The following is a 26,447-nucleotide window of genomic DNA, read 5'->3' on the forward strand; positions in this document are numbered from 1 at the left end:
TTCTCGTCATGCAGGGGGGTCACCGATCAAACAATGTTTTTGGCGATCCCACTCACTAGAGACTGGGCCGGATCGTTGGTGGCCTAGTTGACGGCACTCCCAGACTTCAGGGGGTTAAACCCAAATACACCAAGTAGCTGCAAAGGAGCTGGATGGGTGGAGGATTTTCAAACCGCTCAATCTCAGTTCTCTTAGCAGCTACAAACCTCTAAGACCCTTCATTTAAAAGAGAATTGTTTGCTCTACTAGGTGATCTTAGAGTAGTGCCACACAACATATCTTTTAAAAATAAAGTAAAAAAAACACATAGTAATTTGCTTGGGAATATTACATTATATGCACAATAAAAAAATCTGGTATGTCTAGAGACGACCCCTAATAAAGTGTATTTTATAGTAGAGAGGTCTCTCTCTTAAATATAAATATCTGAATTGTGTCTGTATATTCAGGTGATACCTGTGGTAACAATGAACACCTTGCAAGAGAAAAGGTGATTTTATTTATGTACTGCACAATTAGGCCTCTATATCTATATTATAACCCCAAAAAAGCCCATATGGGCCCCTATTTCACATGTGGCTTCCCTTGATGACAATTTAGTCAGATCACAGTAACAGCAGTGGTCACCTGCCCATTTTCAATATTAGTTACTAAATCTAAGCAAAAATATACATTTTTTACAGTTTTTGCAGCAGCTATTTCACATGCCATGAAACATAAATCTAATAATGGTATATTGCGAATCTGAAAGACCTTTTTATCAATGAAAAAAAAACAACCAATTTATAATTTGTTTGGGTCACTCACTAAAAAAAGGTCTAATTGGCAAAGCACTGGGGTGTAAAAAGTTTGTAATATAAAACGTTTCATTATGTGTAGTTAAAAAAAACATTGGAAATATACTTTCATTATTTATTTTGTCCCCCTTTCCTGTAATTTAAAGGAGCAGAATGATGTATAATGATAACAGCAATACAAAAAAATAAATACAATAAAAAAAAAGCTTCTAAATACTTTGAAATAAGTATTTTTACTTTCTATCTGATGTCAGCAACGACAGCCCACAAAAAAGAACTGTTCACTAGAAATATATGCATCCAATCAGCTACATTTTGCATATTAGAATTTTGAGTGCGGGCTCCAGACCTCATGCACATTGGAGTCATTACATTTTTGACTCACTGATGATGCCACAACCAAGACTAGGTATTGGATTCGAGCATGCATATCTTTTCTTACAATCCAGATATGTAGCGCAATGCTTTTTATCCTAGGGGAAATTCATAACTGCGCTCGATACTAACTTAAAAATGCTGTTGCACCGCCTTGCAAGCTGCTACAAATACAGCTCTTCTGATTCTCTGAGGGCGCTGTACCTGGGACAGTGACGTAAACGATGATGTCACAAGCATACGCATGATATTTAAAGTGCCATACTCATACCCAGGTAAACCCATGAAAGGGCTTGTATAATGAGTCCAAGGGTGGGTTTGGAAATACAATCGATTTTATTAAAGAATTGCAAAAAAACAGGAAAGAAGTCATTAAAATTAAGTCATTATTAAAGATTTGTTATTAGAACTTACTTTTGGTTGATGTAAAAAAAAGGTATGCTTCATGTTCCTTTAACTATGAAAACTGTTGTTTTTCTTAAATGTAATGTGCCATATTAGAACTTAAGCTTTTCCCTTATCTATCTCTTCTGCTAATGACAATTATTGACAGATTAAGAACAGGCAATAAAGGAGTCTGTCCAAACACAGCTGTGTGGAACATGGCGGCACCCATTAATTTATAGCAATTAAAGTATTTTATAGATGCTAAACCTTTACAAAATTTTATTTTCAATATTAAAACAACCTATATAAGTGTAAAAATACATCTACACATTATTCTAAATGCATCATTACGTCTATCATGTATTTACTGTTTAACATCCCTTTGAGTTTAATTATGTAAATATTCTTTTTAAAGGGATACTAAGCCCTAATTTTTTCTTTCATGATTCAGATTGATCATGCAATTTCAAGCAACTTTCTTAATCTTAGATTCCTGCTTTTTCAAATAAAGATAGCAAGAGAATGAAGAAAAATTAATAATAGGAGTAAATGAGAAAGTTGCTTAAAATTGCATGCTCTATCTGAATCATGAAAGCAAACTTTTTGTTTTAGTGTCCCTTTAAGTTTAGTTATATTTATTTGAGCCTGCAACATTCTACACAGTGGTTTGGCAGTCACAGAGTATAAAATCATTTTTACATGACTTAGTTCATCAGAGGTCACTATGTAGCCTCTCAGTGCAATTTATCTGTCCCTCCACTCCACCAAACAAAATATTGTTTTTGTTTAAACCCAAGATGCATCTTGCATCACTTTAATATTAAACCTGGAGAAAATTTAAAGTTGCAGTTACGCTTTACTGGCCGTGTACTAGATTACTGAATACAACTATATACACTATTTCAATACAAATGTAGAAAGATACAAGGAACAATAATACCTAACATACATAAAATAAATTAAAAAATTGCAATTTTAATTGTAATGAAACTAAAATATAGAGAAAAAATGTATCATTCCCCTTTCTGGTTTTTACGTGCAGTGAGAATCATTCCTTCAAATAAGCTCTCATGGCAATATTTCTGTGTAAGAAGCACATTTCCACCGGGGCATAGATGGGCTGCTTAGTGCTAAAACATTTATGTAGTAGACTAGTCTGGCACTTTTGTGGGTCTCACATAATACACTATATGGCCAAAGGTATGTGTTAAAAAAGTATTCTCCAGCTGTTTTAAAGCCTCAGACCTTTATTTCCATCCACCACCCCAGATTCTTACATCAGAATACCAGATAGTGAAGCGTGATTCCTCACTTCAGAGAACGTTTCTACTGCTCCAGAGTACAGTGCAGCTGATGCTTGGCTTGTGCACAGCTGCTTAGATATAGAAAACCATTTCATGAATCTACTGAGACACAGTTCTTGTGCTGATATTGCTTTCAGAAGTAGTGAGCGATGTGTTTGATACAACACATAGGCATTTTTTACTTGCTATGACCTTTAGCACTTGGAGGCCCCAATCTGTGAGTTTGCATGGTCTACCACTTTATTTCTGGTCCACAGTTCATTATAAACAGCAACTTCAATGAGGATTAAGTGCTCGTGTAGACAGGGAATCTGCCCATTCCCCAAAATTCATATATAGCATCAACGTAGTCCACAGCACTTATAGTAAAAGTATCTTTATTTCCAAACTACAATAAGCGACGTTTCGAGTCAGCAGACTCTTATTCATGAATAAGAGTCTGCTGACTCGAAACGTCGCTTATTGTAGTTTGGAAATAAAGATACTTTTACTTTAAGTGCTGTGGACTACGTTGATACTTTATTTCTGGTCTGTTGTTGTTCCTAGACACTTCTACTTCACAAAAATAGCATTTAAAGTTAATCAGGGCAGATCTAGTAGGTCGGAAAATTCACAACCTGATTTACTGAAAAGTTGGCATCCTATAAGAGGTTTAAAGACACTAAGCTGTTCATAATGACCCATTGTACTGCCAATGTTTGTCTATGGAGCTTTCATGGCTATGTACTGGAGTTTATGCACCTGTTAGCAATGGGTATGGCTGAAACATCTGAACTCAATAATTAGTAGAGGTGTCCATATACTTTTGGCCATATTGTGTATCTTTAGCTAAAGCATTGCTCATTACTTTTGGGGTTTGTTATCATTACTAAAATACTTACTAGGCCCATCTACAATGGATCACATTTGAAAATGTTGGACACCCTTGGTATAATGTAAATAAGGATTTAGATCTACTTACTTTATCCTCAGCAACTGTTATTTCCCACATACAGGTTTTACTGTTTTCATAATTGTTGGGGTAGTGCAAACTTGAAAAGCTTCCAGTTGGTCCAGACAAAACTTGTATAGTTCCACAACCTGTTCAGAATATACACAAATTAAAAAAGGCAAATTAGTGGGAACTAAAAGTTTAATCATGCATAGTGGAAATATGTACATTTAAATGGACCTTAAATTCAAAACTGTATCCATTAAAACAAACAAACATTACATTATACATTAATTATCTGTAATTCAGATAGAGCATGAGATTTTAAGCAACTTTCTAATTTACTCCTATTATCAATTTTTCATCGTTTTCTTGCTATCTTTATTTAAAAAGCAGGAATGTAAAGCTTAAGAGCTGGCCCATTTTTGTTTGAGAACATGGGTTATGCTTGCTTATTGGTTTGCTAAATGTAGCCACCAATAAGCAAGCGCTATCCAGGGTGCTGAGCACTGAGGACGCAATATACCGATGAACGTTATTTTAATAGCACTTTCAACTTGTAATACAAGCGAAAAATCTGATGCTCGCAAACACCTGCAATAAACCCCTTTTTGCTCTCGCGCATAACTGTTTTTTGCATGCTCTAGCTGAATCATAAATCTTTGATTTTGACTTTAATGTCCCTTTAATTTGTGCAACTTTATGAATGATAGCAGGTATATAACAGGTATAGCAGATATATAACAAAAATCTTAAAATATATTATGGGATTTAATATAGTTTATAATTGCTGATTCCCTTTTTTAACCTCAATCTAATGTTGCACAATCTGTATTAATAAATCTGTAATTTGCATTTTGAATTTGAATACAAATATAATAATAAAATGTAGCTGAAAATCTGTTATTTTATGTTTAGGAAAAAAAAACAATAGGGAGATATTGAATTTCAACTTTTTAACACTTCAGGATATTATGAATGCTACCAACTATTCCAATGTGTCAGTATATATCTTAAAGGGACAGGAAACCCACATTTTATCTTTTATGATTCAGATAAAGCATGCAATTTAAACAACTTTCTAATTGACTTCTATTCTTGTGATATCTCTTGCTGAAAAACATATCTAGATAGTCAGTAGCTGCTGATTGGTGGCTGCACATTGATGCCTCATGTGATTGGCTCACTCATCTGCATTGCTATTTCTGCACAAATTATATCAAAGAATGAAGATTAGATACTAGAAGTAAATTGGAATGTTGTTTAAAATTGTATTATCTTCCTGAATCATGATAGAAACATTTTGGGTTTGGTATCCCTTTAATGTTATAAAAGCACATTTGGGTATACTGCTCATAGGTCATATTAAATTAAATGAATATGTTTTTTAGCATCCCTACCCTCCCTTCAAAATCTTTTCTGTAGTGTAGGGCCACTCCCACTTCCTCTCCCTCCTCCCTCTGCCTCTGTTCCGCCCACCCGCCACCCTCCTTCCCTTCCTCACCTCCCACTGGCTCTGAAGGAGATTGTCACAGACAGTGACACAGACCATGTGACTGTTTGTAATGATCAGGCAGTCTGCACTCAAATGGTAATGGAGCACTGATCGTGTTCTGTTACCATATGAAGGCAGATCCCTGCAACAAAGTCTTGGTTGTCACTTGCTTTGTATGCTGAAGTTCAACTGCTCTTTGTCACTTGACAACCGAGACTGCTGGAGCTTCCTGTAGGTCCGATGTATATATACGTTATGTGGTACAATGGGCTATGTACCGCATGATGTAAATATAAGTCAGATTGGCGCAAAAGATTATACAAGCAGTTGCACAACCCCTAATAAAGATAATGACACAATACAATCTTAAGGAGTAACATTTAAACAAATTCAAATTTTAAATATTTTTTTTTAATTGTATTAAAATGATTCTCTTTATCTTCTGATATCAGCTTTTTAAAGACAATAGTCACTGTGCAAGAGTCTTATAAACTTCATTTAGTAATTACTTAAAGGATCACTAAAGACAGTAGAATATAATAATCGGTAAATGCATAATAAAAAGACAATGCAAAAGCACTTTGAATTTCAAATGAGTAGTAGATTTCATTCTAACAAATATTTTCCCTCCCACTGCATCATGTGACCGCAGTCAGCCAATCACAAAATGCATACAAGTAGATTCTATGAATCTTGCACATGCTCAGTAGGATCTGATGCCTCAGAAAGTGTGTATATATAAAGATTATGCACATTTGGAAAGTTGTTTAAAATTGTGTACTCTATCTATATCATGAAAGTTTAATTTTGACTTGAGTGTCCCTTTAATGGGACATGAGACCCAAACGTTGAAGCACTTGAAAGCGATTCAGCATAACTGTAAAAAGCTGACTAGAAAATGTCACCTGAATATCTCTATGTAAAAAAAGAGATATTTACCTCAACATTTCATAAATATTCACACCTCACTGTAAAGAGACTTTAGTCCCAGGATTTCCAAGGGAATGTGCATCTAGCATGTGCAGGGACAGTCATTTATTTTCCTATTCAATTTAAGGAAGTTTACTGTGAAATCTCACGAGATTTAAATTAAATCTCATGATATCACAGCAAAGCAATGCATGACCTCAGCACTGCTGATTGGCTATTTTTTTAAATTATAATTTTTTTTTCCCAACTTGTGCTTTACAGTATCTCTAACTGTCGACAGAGCACCTACTCTGCTGTGCTGAAGAAATTTTGAGGTAAAATATCTTCCCTTTTTACATAGAGATGTTCAGGTGATATTTTCATGTCAGCTTTTTACATCTATGGTGCATCACTTTCAAGTATTATGTCCCTTTAACTTGATGAAGTGATACCAGTTTATTTGACTAGATTACAAGTGGTGTGGTATTTGTTTTTTTGCAATCGCGAACACTCTGCTAGAGTTAAGCTTTTTGCGCAAGACGGGTTGCGTTCATATTACAAGTTTCAAAAAAACGTATTTTGCACTAGCGTTAATCAGAAAAGCGCGAAAAACTTTTCATGTGCATGTATTCCCACATAAATATGAATGGAGAAAAAAAGTGGGGAAAAAACTAACACCCGAGATCACGCAAAATCCATTGCATTGTCACATTCCCCATAGTTACTGGAGAAAAAAAATTGTTGAAAAATAAACCATTGCGCAAACAACATAGCATATTCGCAGAAGCAAATCTGAAATATTTACAGTAAATACATAGTTAAAATGTTTATTAAATATGATTATTGCGTAAATATGCTTGATCATGTTTTCATCTACATAATGGCAAAGGGATATATGTTTATATATGTGTATATATGACTGACATATATACACACAGGGGCGGACTGATCAGCCGGGCAAAAAGGACCTGCACTGAGGGCCCAGCAAGTAGGAGGCCCACAATGGCATCTCCATGGCTCCTGGTGTGCTGCCTAAGCTGAGGTTGACAGCTGCCCAGAGTGGGGGCCTTGTGCATGGATATGGGGTTTGTTACTCGGGGGACCTAAGAGTTTAGAGGGGTCCTGTTAGGGGTCTATCACTGTAAGGGCCATGGAGTGTTGGGCCTGACTCTGGAGGTTGGGGGCCCTGTCTCTGACCCTTGACGTTGGGGGTCTTGGCACTGGAAGTTGGGGGCCTGGTGGGGGCAGGGAGGCTACCATGTTCATTTGCATAAATTTGGGTCAGTGTGAGACAGTGAGGGTCCGTCCCTAATTTTTGCCCAGGGCCCTGATTGGTCTCAGTCCGCACCTGTATACACACATATATATATATAAACACATATAAATACATTAATATATATGTACATGAGTAAAAACAGATATACACTCACAGGCCACTTAATTAGGTACACCTTGCTAGTACCGGGTTGCACACACTTTTACCTTCAAAACTGCCTTAATTCTTCGTGGTATAGATTAAACAAGGTGTTGGAAACATTCCTCAGATATTTTGGTCCATATTGACATGATAGCATCACGCAGTTGATGCAGATTTGTCGGCTGCACATCCATGATGCGAATCTCCCGTTCCAACATATCCCAAAGGTGCTCTATTGGATTGAGATCTGGTGACTGTGGAGGCCATTGGAGTACAGTGAACTCATTGTCATGTTCAAGAAACCAGTTTGAGATAATTTGAGCTTTGTGACATGGTGCATTATCCTGCTAGAAGTTACGATCAGAAGATGGGTACACTGCAGTCATAAAGGGAAGGACATGGTCAGCAACAATACTCAGGTAGGCTGTGGAATTTAAACAATGCTCAATTGTTACTAAGGGGCCCAAAGTGTGCCAAGAAAATATCCCCCACACCATTACACCACCACCACCAGCCTGAACCATTGATACAAGGCAGGATGGATCCATGCTTTCATTTTGTTTACGCCAAATTCTGACCCTACCATCTGAATATCACAGTTGAAATCGAGCCTCATCAGACCAGGCAATGTTTTTCCAATCTTCTATTGTCCAATTTTGGTGAGCATGTGAGAATTGTAGCTTCAGTTTCCTGTTCTTAGTTGACAGGAGTGGCACCCGGTGTGGTCTTCTGCTGCTGTAGCCCATCTGCTTCAATGTCCGGCGTGCATTCAGAGATGCTATTCTGCATACCTTGGTTGTAACAAGTGGTTATTTGAGTTACTTATCATCTCAAACCAGTCTGCCCATTCTCCTCTGACCTCTGACATCAACAAGGCATTTTCGTCTACACAACTGCCGCTTCCTGAATATTTTCTCTTTTTCAGACCATTCTCTGTAATCCCTAGAGATGGTTGTGCATGAAAATCCCAGTAGATCAGCAGTTTTTGAAATACTCAGACCAGCCTGTCTGGCACAAACAACCATACCACGTTCAAAGTAACTTAAATCCCCTATTCTGATGCTCGGTATGAAGTTCAGCAAGTCGTCTTCAACATGTATAGATTCCTAAATGCATTGAGTGTCTGCCATGTGATTGGCTGATTAGCAATTTGTGTTACCAAGCAATTGAACAGGTGTATCTATTAAAGTGGCCGGTGAGTGTATTTAACCCCTTAACGACCGAGGATGTACCAGGTACGTCCTTTAAAAAACTATCCTCAACGACCTGACCTGGCACGTCCTCTGGGGTTTAAAGCGCTGGAAGCGATCGTAATTGCTTACAGCCGCTTCCAGGGTATTGTAGTGATGCCTTGATATTGAGGCATCACTGCAATCCCCTTTTTTATCCACTCTGTGGCCCTCTCTGCATCGGCCATCGATGGTGCCGATTGTTGGTGGGTGGGAGCAGCAGCAAGGAGGCGGTTGGGCAGCCCATCGATGTCCAGTTCCGTATCCTGTCACACCGATGTGTGCAAGTCGAACAGGGATTGCGGCGGGGTGGAAGGCGGGGGACGTGCGCTTGTGTGTGTGTGCGCAGCCGCCACATCTGCTGTAACACAAAGGAAGGAGGGAGATCCATCACTGCAGGAGGGAGAAGGAAGGAGAGGGAGGTTTGTGGAAGGGATTTGAGAGGGGAGGTTATTTAGGGGGCAGCTACACTACAGAAAATTGATAATTGTATAAAAAACAAAGCAAAACATTTATTTGGGCAAACTGGGTACTGGCAGACAGCTGCCAGTACCCAAGATGGCAGCAAATAGGTAGAGGGGGGAGGGTTAGAGAGACGTATGGGGGAATCCGGGAGGTTGGGGGCTAAGGAGGATCCATCACTGCAGGCTTATTCTAAAAAAAAAAAAAAAAAAAGGCTTTTATTTTAGTACTGTTAGACTTTCTGTCTGGCGGTGACAATTGTGAGGTGGGGGAGGGAAGAGAGCTGTTTGAGGGGGGTCAGGGAGGGATCAGGGGGTGGGATGCGTCAGGTGGGAGGCTGATCTCTACACTAAAGTTAAAATTAACCCTGCAAGCTACCTAATTAACTCCTGCTGGGCATAATACACGTATGGTGTGCAGCAGCATTTTGCAGCCTTCTAATTACCAAAAAGCAATGCCAAAGCCATATATATCTGCTATTTCTGAACAAAGTGGATCCTAGAGAAGAATAGAAGAATTTACAACCACTTGTGCCATGATTGCACTGTTGTAAATAATTTCAGTGAGAAACCTAAAATTGTGAAAAAAGTTAACAATTTTTTTTATTTGATCAGATTTGGCGGTGAAATGGTGACATGAAATATACCAAAATTGTCCTAGATCAATACTTTGGCATCTATTTATCAAGCCGTCAACTTACTTGCATTCGACGCCACCAATACACTATACCGCCACTCCCGGAGCCCACCGCAACTCTAATAAATGTATTAACCCCTAAACCGCCGCTCACAGACCCCGCCGCAACTAAATAAAGTGTTTAACCCCTAAACCGCAGCTCCCGGAGCCCATCGCCACCTACATTATACTTATTAACCCCTAATCTTACACTCCCTACACCGCCGCCACCTACATTATATTTATTAACCCCTAATCTGCCCCCCTACACTGCCGCCCCCAACGTCGCTGCCACTATATTAAATTTATTAACCCCTAAACCTAAGTCTAACCCTAACACCCCCTAACTTAATAATAATTAAAATAAATCTAAATAAATATTAATATCATTAACTAAATAATTCCTATTTAAAACTAAATACTTACCTGTAAAATAAACCCTAAGCTAGCTACAATATAACTAATAGTTACATTGTAGCTATCTTAGGGTTTATTTTTATTTTACAGCCAAGTTTGTATTTATTTTAACTAGGTACAATAGTTATTAAATAGTTATTAACTATTTAATAACTTCCTAGTTAAAATAAATACAAATATACCTGTAAAATAAAACCTAACCTAAGTTACAATTACACCTAACACTACACTATAATTAAATTAATTCCCTAAACTAAATACAATTAAATACAATTAAATAAACTTATCTAAAGTACAAAACCCCCCACTAAATTACAGAAAATAATAAACAAATTACAAGATTTTTAAACTAATCTAATCCCCCTAACAAAATAAAAAAGCCCCCCCCAAAATAAAAAAAGCCCTACCCTACACTAAATTACAAATAGCCCTTAAAAGGGCCTTTTTCGGGGTATTTCCCCAAAGTAATCAGCTCTTTTACCTGTAAAAAAAAATCACAACCCCCCCCAACATTAAAACCCACCACCCACACAACCAACCCTACTCTAAAACCCACCCAATCCCCCCTTAAAAAAACCTAACACTAACCCCTTGAAGATCACCCTACCGTGAGAAGTCTTCACCCAACCGGGCCAAAGTCCTCAACGAAGCCGGCAGAAGTGGTCCTCCAGACGGGCAGAAGAGGTCCTCCAGACGGGCAGAAGTCTTCATCCAGACGGCATCTTCTATCTTCATCCATCCGGCGCGGAGCGGCTCCATCTTCTAGACATCCGACACGGAGCATCCTCTTCATCCGACGTCTTCTTGAAAAATGACGGTTCCTTTAAGTGACGTCATCCAAGATGGCGTCCCTTCAATTCCAATTGGCTGATAGAATTCTATCAGCCAATCAGAATCAAGGTAGGAAAAATCCTTTTGGCTTATGCAATCAGCCAATAGGATTGAGCTCGCATTCTATTGTGTGATTGGAACAGTGCTTCAGGGGGGGGCAGATTAGGGGTTAATAAATATAATGTAGGTGGCGGTGGTGTAGGGGGGGCAGATTAGGGGTCTAGATCAATACTTTGGGTTGTCTACTAAAAAAAATATAAACATGTGAAGGGTTATTCAGGGTTTCCTGACAGATATCAGTGTTCCAATGTAAGTATCGCTAATTTTGAGAAAAAAAATGGTTTGAAAATAGCAAAGTGCTACTTGTATTTATTGCCATATAACTTGCAAAAAAAGCAAAGAACATGTAAACATTGCGTATTTCTAAACTCAGGAAAAAATTTAGAAACTTTTTAGCATGGGTGTTTTTTGGTGGTTGTAGATCTGTAGCAGATTTTGGGGGTCAAAGTTAGAAAAAGTGTGTTTTTTTTCCTCATATTTTATCATTTTTTTTATAGTAAGTTCTAAGATATGATGAAAATAATGGTATCTTAATGAAAGTCCATTTAATGGCGAGAAAAACGGTAGATAATATGTGTGAGTACAGTAAATAAGTAAGATGAAAAATTACAGTTAAACACAAACACTGCAGAAATGCAAAAATTGCCCTGGTCCCAAATGGTCAACAAATGGAAAAGTGGTCTGGTCACTAAGGGGTTAAATACATGTCCATCTTTAGAAATTTATATGTATGTGTCTCAATGTTAAACCCATTTGCCAGCCTTTTTTTTTTCTCTAACACCCGAGATCTCCTATCTTTGAGCCCTTATAACTTTTTTTGTGTGCAATATTTGTTTTAAATATTAGACAGTTTTAATATGAGTGTAAATGCACTTTGTAATGTATTTTTGAAGTGTTTTGTGCAACTTTTTTGTTTCGTAAAACAGTTAACCACAGCTCTGAGACCACGGTAAGGATTGAAGCATAAATGGTGATTGCACTACCGCAATCACAATTTTTTTTCACTTGTAATAACAGCGCAATAAAAATGGCTTATGTAGTGCACCACCTGTTTCTGATGACAGAATACCTTAGATGTTTGACTGTGTACAAAGCTACTCAGACAAACACAAAATGTCTTTGCTGTGTTTCCTACTACTAAACATAAACAATGGGATTCATTTGAACTCAACTGGAGCTTTTATTGTAAGATTTGTATAGGTTGAACTTGAATAAACTTCTGTCTTTTTTCAACCTCATCTACTATGATAGAATAAAAAGCCATGACTAAGCCTTGGCAAAGAGCACTTAAACTTCAAATACAAGTAAGAAAGTTGTTTTGCTTTGCGCATCTAGGATAAAGCACAACAAATGATGATAATTTTACTTAGAGCAGCCCACTAGCTTCCTCTTCTACTCCTTTCCTACAAGTGCCTATTAGTTCCCCCTCAGTAATGCCACTGCCCTCCACACCATGTTTACCGGGTGGCTATTGTGTTTGTGTTGAAGAAGAGTGTGTATGGTGTGTGTTGTAGGAGAGTGTGTGTGGTGTGTGTGTTATATAAGAGTGTGTGTGTTGTGTATGTGTTGTATAAGTGTGTGTGTGTTGTATGTCCGAGTGTTTGTAGTGTGTGAGTGTGTTGTAGGAGAGTGTGTGTTTTATATAAGAGTGTGTGTGTTGTATGTCCGAGTGTTTGTAGTGTGTGAGTGTGTTGTTGGAGAGTGTGTGTGATGTATGTTTTTCTATAAGAGTGTGTGTGGTACGTGTGTTACATAAGAGTGTGTGTGTTGTGTATGTGTTGTATGAGTGTGTGTTGTATGTCCGAGTGTGTGTAGTGTATGAGTGTGTTGTAGGAGAGTGTGTGTGTGTGTTATTACCTTTTACAACACTTTCAAGTTTGACTACAATCAGGACTAAAGTACGCACACATTTTAGTCACTTTCCCAAAAATGTCATTTATTTTTAAATAAAGATTTATTTGTTTAAATGTTAACTATGTACGTTTGTACACTTATACCTGGTATTATTACATTTATTTTTGCATGATCTGTTTTATTTATGCCAGCTGTCATTATTTGAGGTCAAAGTAACCAGTCATATGATTTGAGTTGGAAAATATTTAACAATTTTAAACCAAACTTTCAATCATAAAAGGGAGAATCTGGTACACAGGGAACATAGGTCCAAGTAACAGAGAATGCATACGATAAGATTACACAAGTTAAGATATTGTGTATATATGAGCCTGATAATCTCTGCTTTTCATGATAAAAATGTATCTGCTCCTTGACCTTTGGAATAATGAAAACAAGATCTATCTCTAAATTAATCAAAATCAGTTAGTTAATGTACTGTAGAGGTGCAAAATATGAAGTAATACACATAACACAATAAAATGATTTAAGGATAGAAAGCAAATTAAAAAAATAAAATAAAACATAAATAAAAAAGGTTTTTTTGTGGATAAAAAGTGAAAGAAATCCACAAATGAACCTAGAAAAGTATAACACAATGAAACTGCACAGATATTCTGGAATTACTTCAACATATTTGCAAATTTGTAAAACATGGAAGAATCGTTTGAAAAAACCATATGTGTCTTGTGTGTTTTTTTCTCTCCATGTCATTCTGAAACACTGAATAATCTGCTGTTTGATTCAGAAAAATAAACAGCATAAAATATATATATATATAATATAACAGAAAAAGCTGGTTAAAAACTATAAGAAACAGACTACCCAAGATGTTTTCATGGTTTTTTTTATGTACCTTCACAGAAGTAAAATGTATGAAGCCAATGTAAAACCTGACAGCTAGTTGATTAATTATGGACGATGAATAACAAATACGTTTTCTATTTTTTATTTAAAGGGTATGCTTGATGGAACAGCCAGAATTGTGGGCTGAGAAACGCGTTGCATGTTTCAAAATGAATAGCTTTTAACCTTTTATTTTGATAGTCGATTGGTTTGACTGGAATATCTTAAAGATCCTGCCTTTCCTGTAACCAGAGTCCAGCTAGCTAGATGGTACCCTTAGCACTTTTCTATAGTGCTCTAGCAGCTTGAGAGTTTATTACATGTTTTTTTCTTCTATAATTGAGATATACACAGTTATACTATGTGGTAACCTTTTGCTTTGTTTCTAAAGTGGACTGGAATAAAGGGGGGGGGCATGGTGTCAATTGCCCTTAAGGCTGCTGTTTGTGGTGGAATCAGGGCCAATGCAGGTGCAGTGCCCAGCAGTTCATGTTTCATAGGCATACTTTTGGGATGTACCTGGTGTACACAGTAAATCACCTAATAGGCAGAGCACAAAATCTTATAAACTTTTTATTTTAGTTTTTATCAGTGCTCACAGTGATCAAAAAGCATTGCATATACAGAGTGTGTGTATATATATATATATATATATATATATATATATATATATATATATATATATATATATATATATATATATATATATATATATATATTAAAAATAACATTTTAAATGAGTGGGCTGTTATACCTAGGCAATATTATTGCCCCCAGGGCCATAATTTGACAGTCCTCCCTTATTGTTTTAATATGACTGTCTCCCCTTTAATATGTTTTTAATGATCTATTTTATCTGTTGGAGTGTATTTATTTTTTGCAAATATCCCCTTTATAGTTTTTAGTAATTCAACACTGTACTTAAGAAAAGTTATGTATACAAAAGACTTTAGAATAAACAACCACTCAGTGGGAGTGAGAGATATCAATCCCTTTATAGGGTGTTCCTACAATAGCTTTACATAAATACATTTTATTAAACCAGGAAACAATTATGTTTATTTTCATATGAACTGGGTATGTTCAAAATTTTATAAACATTGATGGAATAGAAAAGTAAAAAAATATTTTGAAAAAAATGCTTGAAAAATATTCCTGGAGTTTACATGGTTTGATGCCAGAAGATGACCATACAATAAACAAGGTTTCTCACTGAGTTTATATTATTATTATTATACTTTATTTAGAAAGCACCAACATATTCCGCAGCGCTGTCCATGGATACAATGAGTTCAAATGGATTGGAATTGTAGCAAATTAGAAAGCCCCACAAAGAGAATGTAACACTTCACACTGCTGATTTTATGAATTAGAATGGATTGATGTATTGGAATAGCTCTTACATTCTAAAATAGAAATATTCAGCTAAAGGTAATACTAATCAAGTATGTGGAACATTCAGTTGTTTGCCAGGTCCTAACTTAACTTAGTGATGCATTTCTTATAATTATATACATCAAATTTGTTTTTGTAAATTTTGTAAACATTTTAAAAATTGTATGCACTGTCTACTCTAACCACGAAAGACAATTTTGTTTCTTGTGCCTTTAAACAGCTTTATAGTAATCGTTCTTCATGAAAAAAAATATTTTTAACTTGTCTAAATATATATTTTTTGTTGTTGAATTTCAGACATGACTTTCATGGTGACACTCATTTTGTCATAGGTGACCTGATTTGGAAAAGCCAATGAAATGCAGTTTCTTATCCTGGTGTTTTAACAATGTGTGCTTAGTTCTCACATCTTTAAAAGATACACTGGTATTTTGACCTTTTTCAATCCTATTTAACTTAATGGTATCATATTTAGGTGTAGTTTTTGCAGTCCCTTTTAACTCTTTTAACTGTGTTTCATCTCAAATAATACAGTGCATAATATAATTGGTATATAAACCTGCTATGGTTTAGTATTTAGTGTAAATCTAGAATAAAAGAAATGTCTTAGGGGAAATATTTGAGCAATTCAGAACTAGATCCTATCTAATTTGTTATAATGGAGCCACAATTAAAATATGAAGCAACAATTCATTTTTCATAAAAGATTCAGTTTAGATTTGTGACCCAATATGATCCATTAATGTTTGGTGACAGTGCAGATCACTAAATAGTAGTGGCATCTGATGGCTGGTCACTATGACCCACTGGTAGGGACTTCCTGAACAATGTCACTATAAACCTGGTACCTGTATTAAATTGTGTTAAGGAGGGGGAAGGAGGGAGGAGGGGTTTAATATGTCGGATAATTTGAGGAAAAGGGATCTGGGAGGGGGAGGGGGGTTTGGGTATTGAGGGGGGCAGCTACACTACAAAAAAAATTGTATTATATATATATATATATATATATATATATATATTTTAAATTTCCTATTTTGCAGCAAACTGGGTACTGGCATACAGCTACCAGTACCTAAGATGGCCGCAAATAAGTAGAGAGGGGAGGGTTAGAGAGCTGTTTGGGGGGATCAGGGAGGTTGGGAAGTAAGGGGGGATACTACCTTGCAAAAATATATAATAAAAAAAAATGTAAAAAAAAAACAAAAAATAACTTTTATTTTTCTACTGGCAGACTTTCTGCCAGTACTTAAGATGGGGGTGACCTTTGGGGGGTGGGGGAGGGAAGAGAGCTGTTTGAGAGGGATCAGGAGGGATCAGGGGGTGGGGTGTGTTAGGTGGGATGCTGATCTCTACTCTAAAGCTAAAATTAACGCTACAAGCTACCTAATTAACCCCTTCACTGTTGGGCATAATACAAGTGTGGTGCGGAGTGGCATTTAGCGGCCTTCTAATTATCTAAAAGCAATGCCAAAGCCATATATGTCTTCTATTTCTGAACAGGGGATCCCAGAGAAGCATTTACAACTATTTGTGCCATGATTGCACAAGCTGTTTGTAAATCATTTCAGTGAGAAACCTAAAATTGTGAAAAAGTTAACGATTTCTTTTTATTTGATAGCATTTGGCAGTGAAATGGTGGCATGAAATATACCAAAATGGGTCAACATCAATACTTTGGGTTGTCTACTAAAAAAATATATATAGTTTTGATAGGTAAAAAAAAAAAAGGCTCTATTTCTGTTAAAATGTAGTGATGGCAAAAATGCTAAAAATGCTCTGGTCTTTTGGGGAAGTTTTTGTCTGAAGTGCCTGGTCCTTAAGGGGTTAAAAAAAATGGCGCCCAAATTGCACTACATTTTGTTTGTTTTTAAATTGCTTACTTTAACATGACAGGGCAACTAGATAAATGTGCATTTCTGCACCATCTAAAGCTTCGTTTTTTATGACAAATGATAGGAACTGCTGTCTTTTTATGATATCCCTTAGGAGTTGATTGATATTACTCACACCAAAGATTTAATGATTGACATTCCATAAATAGCTCTATATAATTTGATTTTGGTACTCAAAGGGATTTGCTATATGAGAATTCAGGTTTTATTTGTTCTGTACGTCATATGTCATTATTGCTATTACAGATACTAATATGAAAAGATAGTGAAAACTTTTATGTCTATTTATGGATGGATGTTTTTTTTTTCACAGATGCATATTTCTAATACATTACAACATATGTTTTGCCAACTAAGGTATTGCCTTTCTATTAAAGGGACCATCTACTCTAGAATTGTTATTGTTTAAAAAGATAGATAATCCTTTTATTACCAATTTCTCCGTTTTGCATAACCAACACTGTTATATTAATATCATTTTTACCGCTGTGATTACCTTGTATCTAAGCCTCTGCAGATTTCCCCCTTATTTCAGTTATTTTGACAGACTTGCATTTTAGCCAATCAGTGCCCTCTCATAAGTAATTCCATGGGCATGATCACAATGTTTTCTATATGGAACACATGAACTCTCACCCTTTAGCTGTGAAAAACTGTCAAATACATTCAGATAAGAGGCGGCCTTCAAGGGCTTGGAAATTAGCATATGAGCCTACTTAGGTTTAGCTTTCAACTAAGAGTACTAAGAGAACAAACCACATTTGATTATATAAGTAAATTGGAAAGTTGTTTAAAATTACACAAACTATCTGAATCATGAACGTTTAATTTTGACTAGACTGTCCCTTTAAGCAAACAATCTATAATAATAGTAAATGCTTCCTATCTCATTTGCGACATAGTGCTGTGTAAGATGTTTCATTAACCACAATGTAAGTGTTAAAAATACAGCTACATTTTAAATATATATTAGCTCTAAAAAGGAGTGACAGTGGTAAATAGTTATTTATTTTTTAAGTGGAAGAAGAATAAGGAATATCTTTAAATCAAGGGTGGACCAAAGGAAAAAATGAGAATAGTGATGGCCACATAGCCATGTATACAACTAACAGTGACAACCTTAATGCAGAGCTAGATTCCCTATTAGGCAATATAGGTAAATCTCTTAGAAGACCATCTCTAAGAGGAGTATCTTCCTGACTGGTCAGGCAATTAAACTCTGTAATACTTTCAGGAAGACAGGTAGTGTCTAAATGTGGATAAATGATAGTGCATTTTACATCTAGGTAGAATATCAGTACGTTAATAATAATAATAATATATTCAAAAACAATAATCCCTAGCACTGATCATTTTCTCTGATCATGGCCGCGATCCGATATACGGTGCAGGTTTCGGCGCAAGCGTGGAAACCTGCGCCGCCCATAGTTTCAGCTCGCAACTCAAGCTATCACATATACGGCGCCGTCAGATGCTAAAGTGCCGTAAGTCTGACAAACCAGCGATGTCCAGAAATCTGCGTAAGTACAAATTTCTGGAGTCGCCAGTGACTTACGGCACTTTAGAAACTGCCGCCGCATAAAAAACCTGACTAAGTTATTAAATCTCCCGTTACTGTCTAACACGCCTCCCAAACATAGCCCGACATGTACACCCCTCTATCCTCAATCCCCCCTCTCACTCCTAACAATAAATATATTAACCCCTACATTATCTATATTACCCCCTAATCTGAGCCCCCTACACCGCCGCTAGCTACATTAAATGTTTTACCCCCTTATGTGAGCCCCCTACCCCGCTGCCACCTACATTAACTATGTTACCCCTAATCTAATCCCCCTATACCGCCGCCACCTATATTAAATTAATTAACCCCTAAAAGTCTAACCCTACAAATAGCCCTGAAAAGGGCTTTTTGCGTGGCATTGCCCCAAAGTAACCAGCTATATTGCCAGCCCTTGAAAGGGCTTTTTGCGGGGCATTGCCCCAAAGTAACCAGCTCTTTTGCCTGTAATCTAAATCCCCCTATACTGCCGCTACCTATAATAAATGTATTACCCCCTAATCTAATCCCCCTACACCGCCGCCACCTATATTAAATATATTACCCCCTAATCTAATCCCCCTACACCGCTACCACCTATATTAAATATATTAACCTCTAATCTAATCCCCCTATACCGCCACCACCTATATTAACCCCTAATCTAATCCCCCTACACCGCTGCCAGTATTTAAAACTAAATACTTACCTATAAAATAAACCCTAAAATAGCTACAATATAATTCATAATTATATTGTAGCTATTTTAGGGTTTATATTTATTTTACAGGTAAATTGGTATTTATTTTAACTAGGTACAATAGCTATTAAATAGTTAATAACTATTTAATAGCTACCTAGTTAAAATAATTACCAATTTACCTGTAAAATAAATCCTAACCTAAGTTACAAATACACCTACACTATCAATAAATGAAATAAACTACAAATATCTAAACTAAAATACAATTAAATACACTAAACTAAATTACAAAAAAACAAAACACTAAATTACAAAAAATAAAAAAAGATTACAAGATTTTTAAGCTAATTACACCTATTCTAAGCCCCCTAATAAAATAACAAAGCCCCCCAAAATAAAAAAAATTCCCTACCCTAATCTAAATTACAAGAGTAATCAGCTCTATTACCAGCCCTTAAAAGGGCCTTTTGTGGGGCATTGCCCCAAAGTAATCAGCTCTTTTGCCTGTAAAAAAACCAACAACCCCCCATTACAACCCACCACCCACATACCCCTACTCTAACCCACCCAATCCCCCCTTAAAAAACCTAAGTCTAACCCCCAAGTGCTCCTTACCTGTCCTGAAGACCGGTGGAGAAGGTCCTGTTCCAGGCAGCGACCTCTTCTTCTTCCAGGATCCAGCCGGCGCGGAGCGGAGGAGTTGAAGACTGATGACCGCGGAGCTGAAGACCGTCCATCTGGAACGGAAGACCGGCGATGCTGGAACTGAAGATCAGCGATGCTGGAACTGAAGACCGGAGCCGGAGCGTGGAGGATCCTCTTCATACGATCGCCGCCGTACACTGAATAGGAATTCAAGGTACGCGATTAAAAATGGCGTCCCTTGAATTCCTATTGGCTGATTTGAGCCTTCAAATTCAAATCAGCCAATCGGATGCAAGCTACTTTAATTCTATTGGCTGATTTGAATAGCCAATAGAATAAGAGCTACTGTAAGGGGGGATTGGGTGGGTTAGAGTAGGGGTATTTGGGTGGTGGGTTGTAATGGGGGATTGTTGTTTCTTTTACAGGCAAAAGAGCTGATTACTTTGGGGCAATGCCCCACAAAAGGCCCTTTTAAGGGCTGGTAATAGAGCTGATTACTTTTGTAATTTAGATTAGGGTAGGGAATTTTTTTTATTTTGGGGGGCTTTGTTATTTTATTAGGGGGCTTAGAATAGGTGTAATTAGCTTAAAAATCTTGTAATCTTTTTTTATTTTTTGTAATTTAGTGTTTTTTTTTGGTAATTTAGTTTAGTGTATTTAATTGTATTTTAGTTTAGATATTTGTAGTTTATTTCATTTATTGATAGTGTAGGTGTATTTGTAACTTAGGTTAGGATTTATTTTACAGGTAAATTGGTAATTATTTTAACTAGGTAGGTATTAAATAGTTATTAACTATTTAATAGCTATTGTACCTAGTTAAATAAATACCAAGTTACCTGTAAAATAAATATAAACCCTAAAATAGCTACAATGTAATTATGAATTATATTGTAGCTATCTTAGGGTTTATTTTATAGGTAAGTATTTAGTTTTAAATAGGAATAATTTAGTTAATATTATTAATATTATTTAGATTTATTTTAATAATAATTAAGTTAGGGGTGCTAGAGTTAGATAGGGTTAATATAGTTAATATATATAATATAATAACTATATTAAATATATTAACCCTATAGTTAATATAGGTGGCGGCGGTGTAGGGGGGTCAGATTAGGGGTTAATATATTTAATATAAGTGGCGGCGGTGTAGGGGGATTAGATTAGGGGGTAATACATTTATTATAGGTGGCCGCGGTATAGGAAGATTTAGATTAAAGGCAAAAGAGCTGATTACTTTGTGACAATGCCCCGCAAAAAGCCCTTTTAAGGGCTGGTAAAAGAGCTGATTACTTTGGGGCAATGCCCCACAAAAAGCCCTTTTAAGGGCTGGCAATAGAGCTGTTTACTTTGGGGCAATGCCACGCAAAAAGCCCTTTTCAGGGCTATTTGTAGGGTTAGACTTAGGTTTAGTGGTAGGGAAATTTTAGTATTTTAGGGGTTAATTAATTTAATATAGGTGGCGGCGGTATAGGGGGATTAGATTAGGGGTTAATTAATTTAATATAGGTGGCGGTTGTGTAGGGGGATTAGATTAGGGGTTAATAATTTTAATATGGGTGGCGGCGGTGTAGGGGGATTAGATTAGGGGGTAATACATTTATTATAGATGGCGGCAGTGTAGGGGGATTTAGATTACAGGCAAAAGAGCTGGTTACTTTGTGACAATGCCCCGCAAAAAGCCCTTTTAAGGGCTGGTAAAAGAGCTGGTTACTTTGGGGCAATGCCCCGCAAAAGGCCCCTTTAAGGGCTAGTAATAGAGCTGGTTACTTTGGGGCAATGCCACGCAAAAAGCCCTTTTCAGGGCAATTTTTATTTTAGTTTAGGGTAGGGACAGTTTAGTATTTTAGGGGGTAATAAATTTATTATAGGTGGCGGCGGTGTAGGGGGATTAGATTAGGGGTTAATACATTTAATATAGGTGGCGGCGGTGTAGGGGAATTAGATTAGGGGTTAATACATTTAAAATAGGTGGCGGCAGTGTAGGGGGATTAGATTAGGGGGTAATATAGTTAAAATAGGTGGCGGCGGGGTAGGGGGCTCACATTTTGGGGGTAATAATTTTAATATAGATGGCGGCGGTGTATGGGGATTACATTAGGGGTTAATAATTTTAATGTAGGTGGCGACGGTGTAGGGGGCTCACATTAGGGGGTTAGACATTTAATGTAGGTGGCGGCTGGGTCCAGGAGCGGCGGTTTAGGGGTTAAACACTTTATTAGGGATTGCGGCGGGGGATCGCGGTTGACAGGTAGATAGATATTGCGCATGCGTTAGGTTTTATTTTGCAGCTAGTTTAGGGAGTTACGGGGCTCCGATACACAGCGTAAGGCTTACTACGCCTGCAATTTGTGGCTAGGTGAAAATGGAGTAAGATTTCTCCATTTTCGCCACATAAGTCCTTACGCTGTATATTGGATACCAAACTGCGCTGGTTTGGTATACCTGTCTATGGGCCAAAAAACTACGGCCGAAGGCAGAAATATACGAGCGTAACTTCTATGTTACGCCGCATATGTGATACCAAACCAGCGCAAATTTTGGCATCGCTGGCTTTTGCGGGCGACGATTTATATCGGATCGCAGCCCATAAGAGGCAACCAAACTGCATGCACTGCCCCTGTGCTATTACGTCTCCTTTATTAAAGCAACATTAAACACTAAATAAATGCTAAATAGAATGATGCATTCAAATAAAAGATTAGTCTGAGAATAGCATGTAGATGACGTTTTTAAAGTTTCATTAGCTCTATAAATATTTGACAAAACAAATGTAAAGTTTTAGTGACTAAAAAACAATGGAAAGCTGCCATGTTGTAACTAAGGTTACTTTCACTGCTATGGCCAATTAGGGACAGTTATAAATAGGTCAGTAGAGTGTGCAGCCAGTGGCTGTGTGGAATATAACAGTGTTCTGCACTTCCATTTCTAACAGGAACTGAAAAGCTCAAAATTTCAGAATTCAATTGCAGGAAAAGGGGACAAAATAAATAATGAAAGTATATTGCAGACTATTTAATATTTATATGATTTATCATTTTATATTGCCATCTCAAAGTGTTTAATGCCTCTTTAAAAGCAGGGATTGTTAATATGGTTAAAATTACCAAATAAATTATTATTATTAATAATAATATTTAAATGATACTGCTAAAAGCTATTCTTCGCAGGAGAAAACATGCACTACATTGTCCCTTTAATGTCTGCTTAATCTGGTTTTAAATATAGTCATATAATTCAGTCTCAATCTAGAACAGTGTTTCTCAACTCTAGTCCGCAGAACCCAGGCCAGATACTCATTATATCTCAACTAGAGCACAGGTGAAATAATCAGCTGAAGGGTGAGAGCAGGTCAGTAACCATGGTTACTGATCAGCTGATTGTTTCACCTGTGCTCTAGTTAAGATATAATGAATATCTGGCCTGTTAAGGGTCCTGAGAACTGGAGTTGATAAACACTGATCTAGAAAAGATATAATTTTATAATGGAGAATGTTTTCCTTACTAGAACTATCATTTAGATCACAGTTATGAAAATGCAGAACAGATTCTATAAACAAAACCGGATTGAATCAGGTCAATAAATAACTAAAAAATATATAATTATTTAAAAATAAAAAAAATGCAATTTGGCCCTGCCAATAATAATTGAAATCTCTTTCTTAATTGCAGCCAATATCTTAGAACAACTTAGCTTTATTCTGAGGCTCATCTGACATGGCAGAGTTATCGCAGAAAACTCTTAGGGATCTCTGTTTTGGAGAATCCTTTATAGGGTCAGTTGATTAGCTAAGGTTCAACAAAGAATACTAAGAGAAATAAATAAATTGGATTTTTCTTTTGTTTAATGGTATGCTCTGTCTGAATCTTAAACGTTTAATTTTAATTATCCCATAAATACATCAAGTGTTCCAGTGGAGAATTAGGAAAATTCATTAACCAAGCTACAAAGCCTGTTAGAGACATTTTAAATTGTTAAAACGACAGTAAAGTCAAAACTTAACTTTTGTGATTCAGATAGAACATGCAAATTTAAACAACTTTCCAATGTACTTCTAGATAGGCTCAGGAGCAGCAATGTATTACAGGGAGCTGGCTGATAATTGGTGGCTGCCCTTATATGCCTCTTGCCATTGGCTCACACAATGGGCTCCATTTTCCAAGCAGTGATTGCTGTTTTGAAAACCCCAGCGGAGCCTGGAATGCTAAGTAGCTACAGTTGCAACGCTTTTGGTGGCGGATAGCTCTCATCTCAATCAGATTGTATAGTGATTATTGACAGCCCGCTCTTGCGCGTGATTGGCCGCGTGCAAGCAGCGTGCGGCATGGCAAAATCAGCGATTTGTGCAATTTTAACTGCGGGCAGCAAGGCTGGGCAAACAAGGTTCAAGACAGCAAACCTCGCCCGCCCGCCCTTTGATAAATGGAACCCAATGAGTTCCGCTAGCATCTAGTACTGCATTGCTGCTCCTGAGCCTGCCTATATGTTTTTCAACAAATGATACCAAGTAAATTAAGCAAATTTGATTTGGTTGTAAAAAGAATGAAGATAGTTTTGGAGTGTTATCCCCCTTATGAAATCAGAATTAAGAGGGGTGAAAAATCTAGGACCATTTTGTTCATTTGCATTCACCTCCTTCATATCATAAACCTTGACCCAGCTTTCTTTGGTTACTTACCACTAATATCTTCTGATGATTTTGACTCTCCAACAAAATGAAGCACTATAAAGGCAATGCAGACAGCAGTCACAAGAACAAAAAGTGTGATCAAAACCTTTTCCAAACTCGTAAGCTTTTTAGATTTCATCTTCTGTTCCAACCCTGGTGGAAATCCACAGAGAGTGGATCCACGTTCCTGAGACTTCGTATGGAAGAATGAATCGAAGGGGTAGAAACTACAACGTTTTGTGCATATATATCACATTATCAGAGTTATCTATATTGCAGTGAACCTTGATCAGAACACTTATAGTGTTAAGTACCAGGCTCTGAAATTTTACTACTTATGCACTTTTTTTTTCTTTTATAATGTTTCTTAAATATTTTTTACTTAAAGGGACATTCCAGCCAAAATTGGAATCCACATGGATGCATTTCAGTTTTTGATAGAAGCGTTTTTGTAATATAGATGCTTTAGCAAAAATGCTTCTAATAAAAGATATAGCTGTTTTAACCCCTTAAGGACCACAGCACTTTTCCATTTTCTGTCCGTTTGGGACCAAGGCTATTTTTACATTTCTGCAGCGTTTGTGTTTAGCTGTAATTTTCCTCTTACTCGCCATTAAATGGACTTTCTAAAGATACCATTATTTTCATCATATCTTATAATTTACTATAAAAATTTTTATAAAATATGAGGAAAAAATGGAACAAAACACACTTTTTCTAACTTTGACCCCCAAAATCTGTTACACATCTACAACCACCAAAAAACACCCATGCTAAATAGTTTCTAAATTTTGTCCTGAGTTTAGAAATACCCAATGTTTACATGTGCTTTGCTTTTTTTGCAAGTTATAGGGAAATAAATACAAGTAGCACTTTGCTATTTCCAAACCACTTTTTTTCAAAATTAGCGCTAGTTACATTGGGACACTGATATCTTTCAGGAATCCCTGAATATCCCTTGAAATGCATATATTTTTTTTAGAAGACATCCCAAAGTATTGATCTAGGCCCATTTTGGTATATTTCATGCCACCATTTCACTACCAAATGCGATCAAATAAAAAAAATTGTTCACTTTTTCACAAATTGTTTCACAAACTTTAGGTTTCTCACTGAAATTATTTACAAACAACTTGTGCAATTATGGCATACATGGTTGTATATGCTTCTCTGGGATCCCCTTTGTTCAGAAATTGCAGACATATATGTCTTTGGCATTGCTTTTTGGTATTTAGAAGGCCGCAAAATGCCACTGCACACCACACATGTATTATGCCCAGCATTGAAGGGGTTAATTAGGAAGCTTGTAGGGAGCTTTTAGGGTTAATTTTAGCTTTAGTATAATGTAGTAGACAACCCAAAGTATTGATCTAGGCCCATTTTGGTATATTTCATGCCACCATTTCACCGCCAAATGCAAACAAATAAAAATAAAGCGTTACATTTTTCACAATTTTAGGTTTCTCACTGAAATTATTTACAAACAGCTTGTGCAATTATGGCATAAATGGTTGTAAAAGCTTCTCTGGGATCCCCTTTGTTCAGAAATAGCAGACATATATGGCTTTGGC

At 36.7% G+C, this 26,447-nt stretch overlaps 1 protein-coding gene across 1 annotated transcript in view; it reads right to left on the bottom strand.

Annotated features, from left to right (window-relative positions):
- Positions 1-25,060, bottom strand: part of LOC128648123 (cubilin-like) — a 161,045-nt gene extending 135,985 nt beyond the window's left edge. Inside the window, exons 1-2 of the mRNA XM_053700786.1 lie at positions 24,886-25,060; positions 3,825-3,943 (exon numbers count right to left, since the gene is read on the bottom strand). Of these exons, the coding sequence (XP_053556761.1) occupies positions 3,825-3,943; positions 24,886-25,015 (249 nt within the window). The 5' untranslated portion in view covers positions 25,016-25,060. The remainder of the gene's footprint in view (positions 1-3,824; positions 3,944-24,885) is intronic.
- Positions 25,061-26,447: the final 1,387 nt, after the last annotated feature.

Source organism: Bombina bombina, chromosome 2 (assembly GCF_027579735.1).
Source record: "Bombina bombina isolate aBomBom1 chromosome 2, aBomBom1.pri, whole genome shotgun sequence".
NCBI classification, from domain to species: domain Eukaryota; kingdom Metazoa; phylum Chordata; class Amphibia; order Anura; family Bombinatoridae; genus Bombina; species Bombina bombina.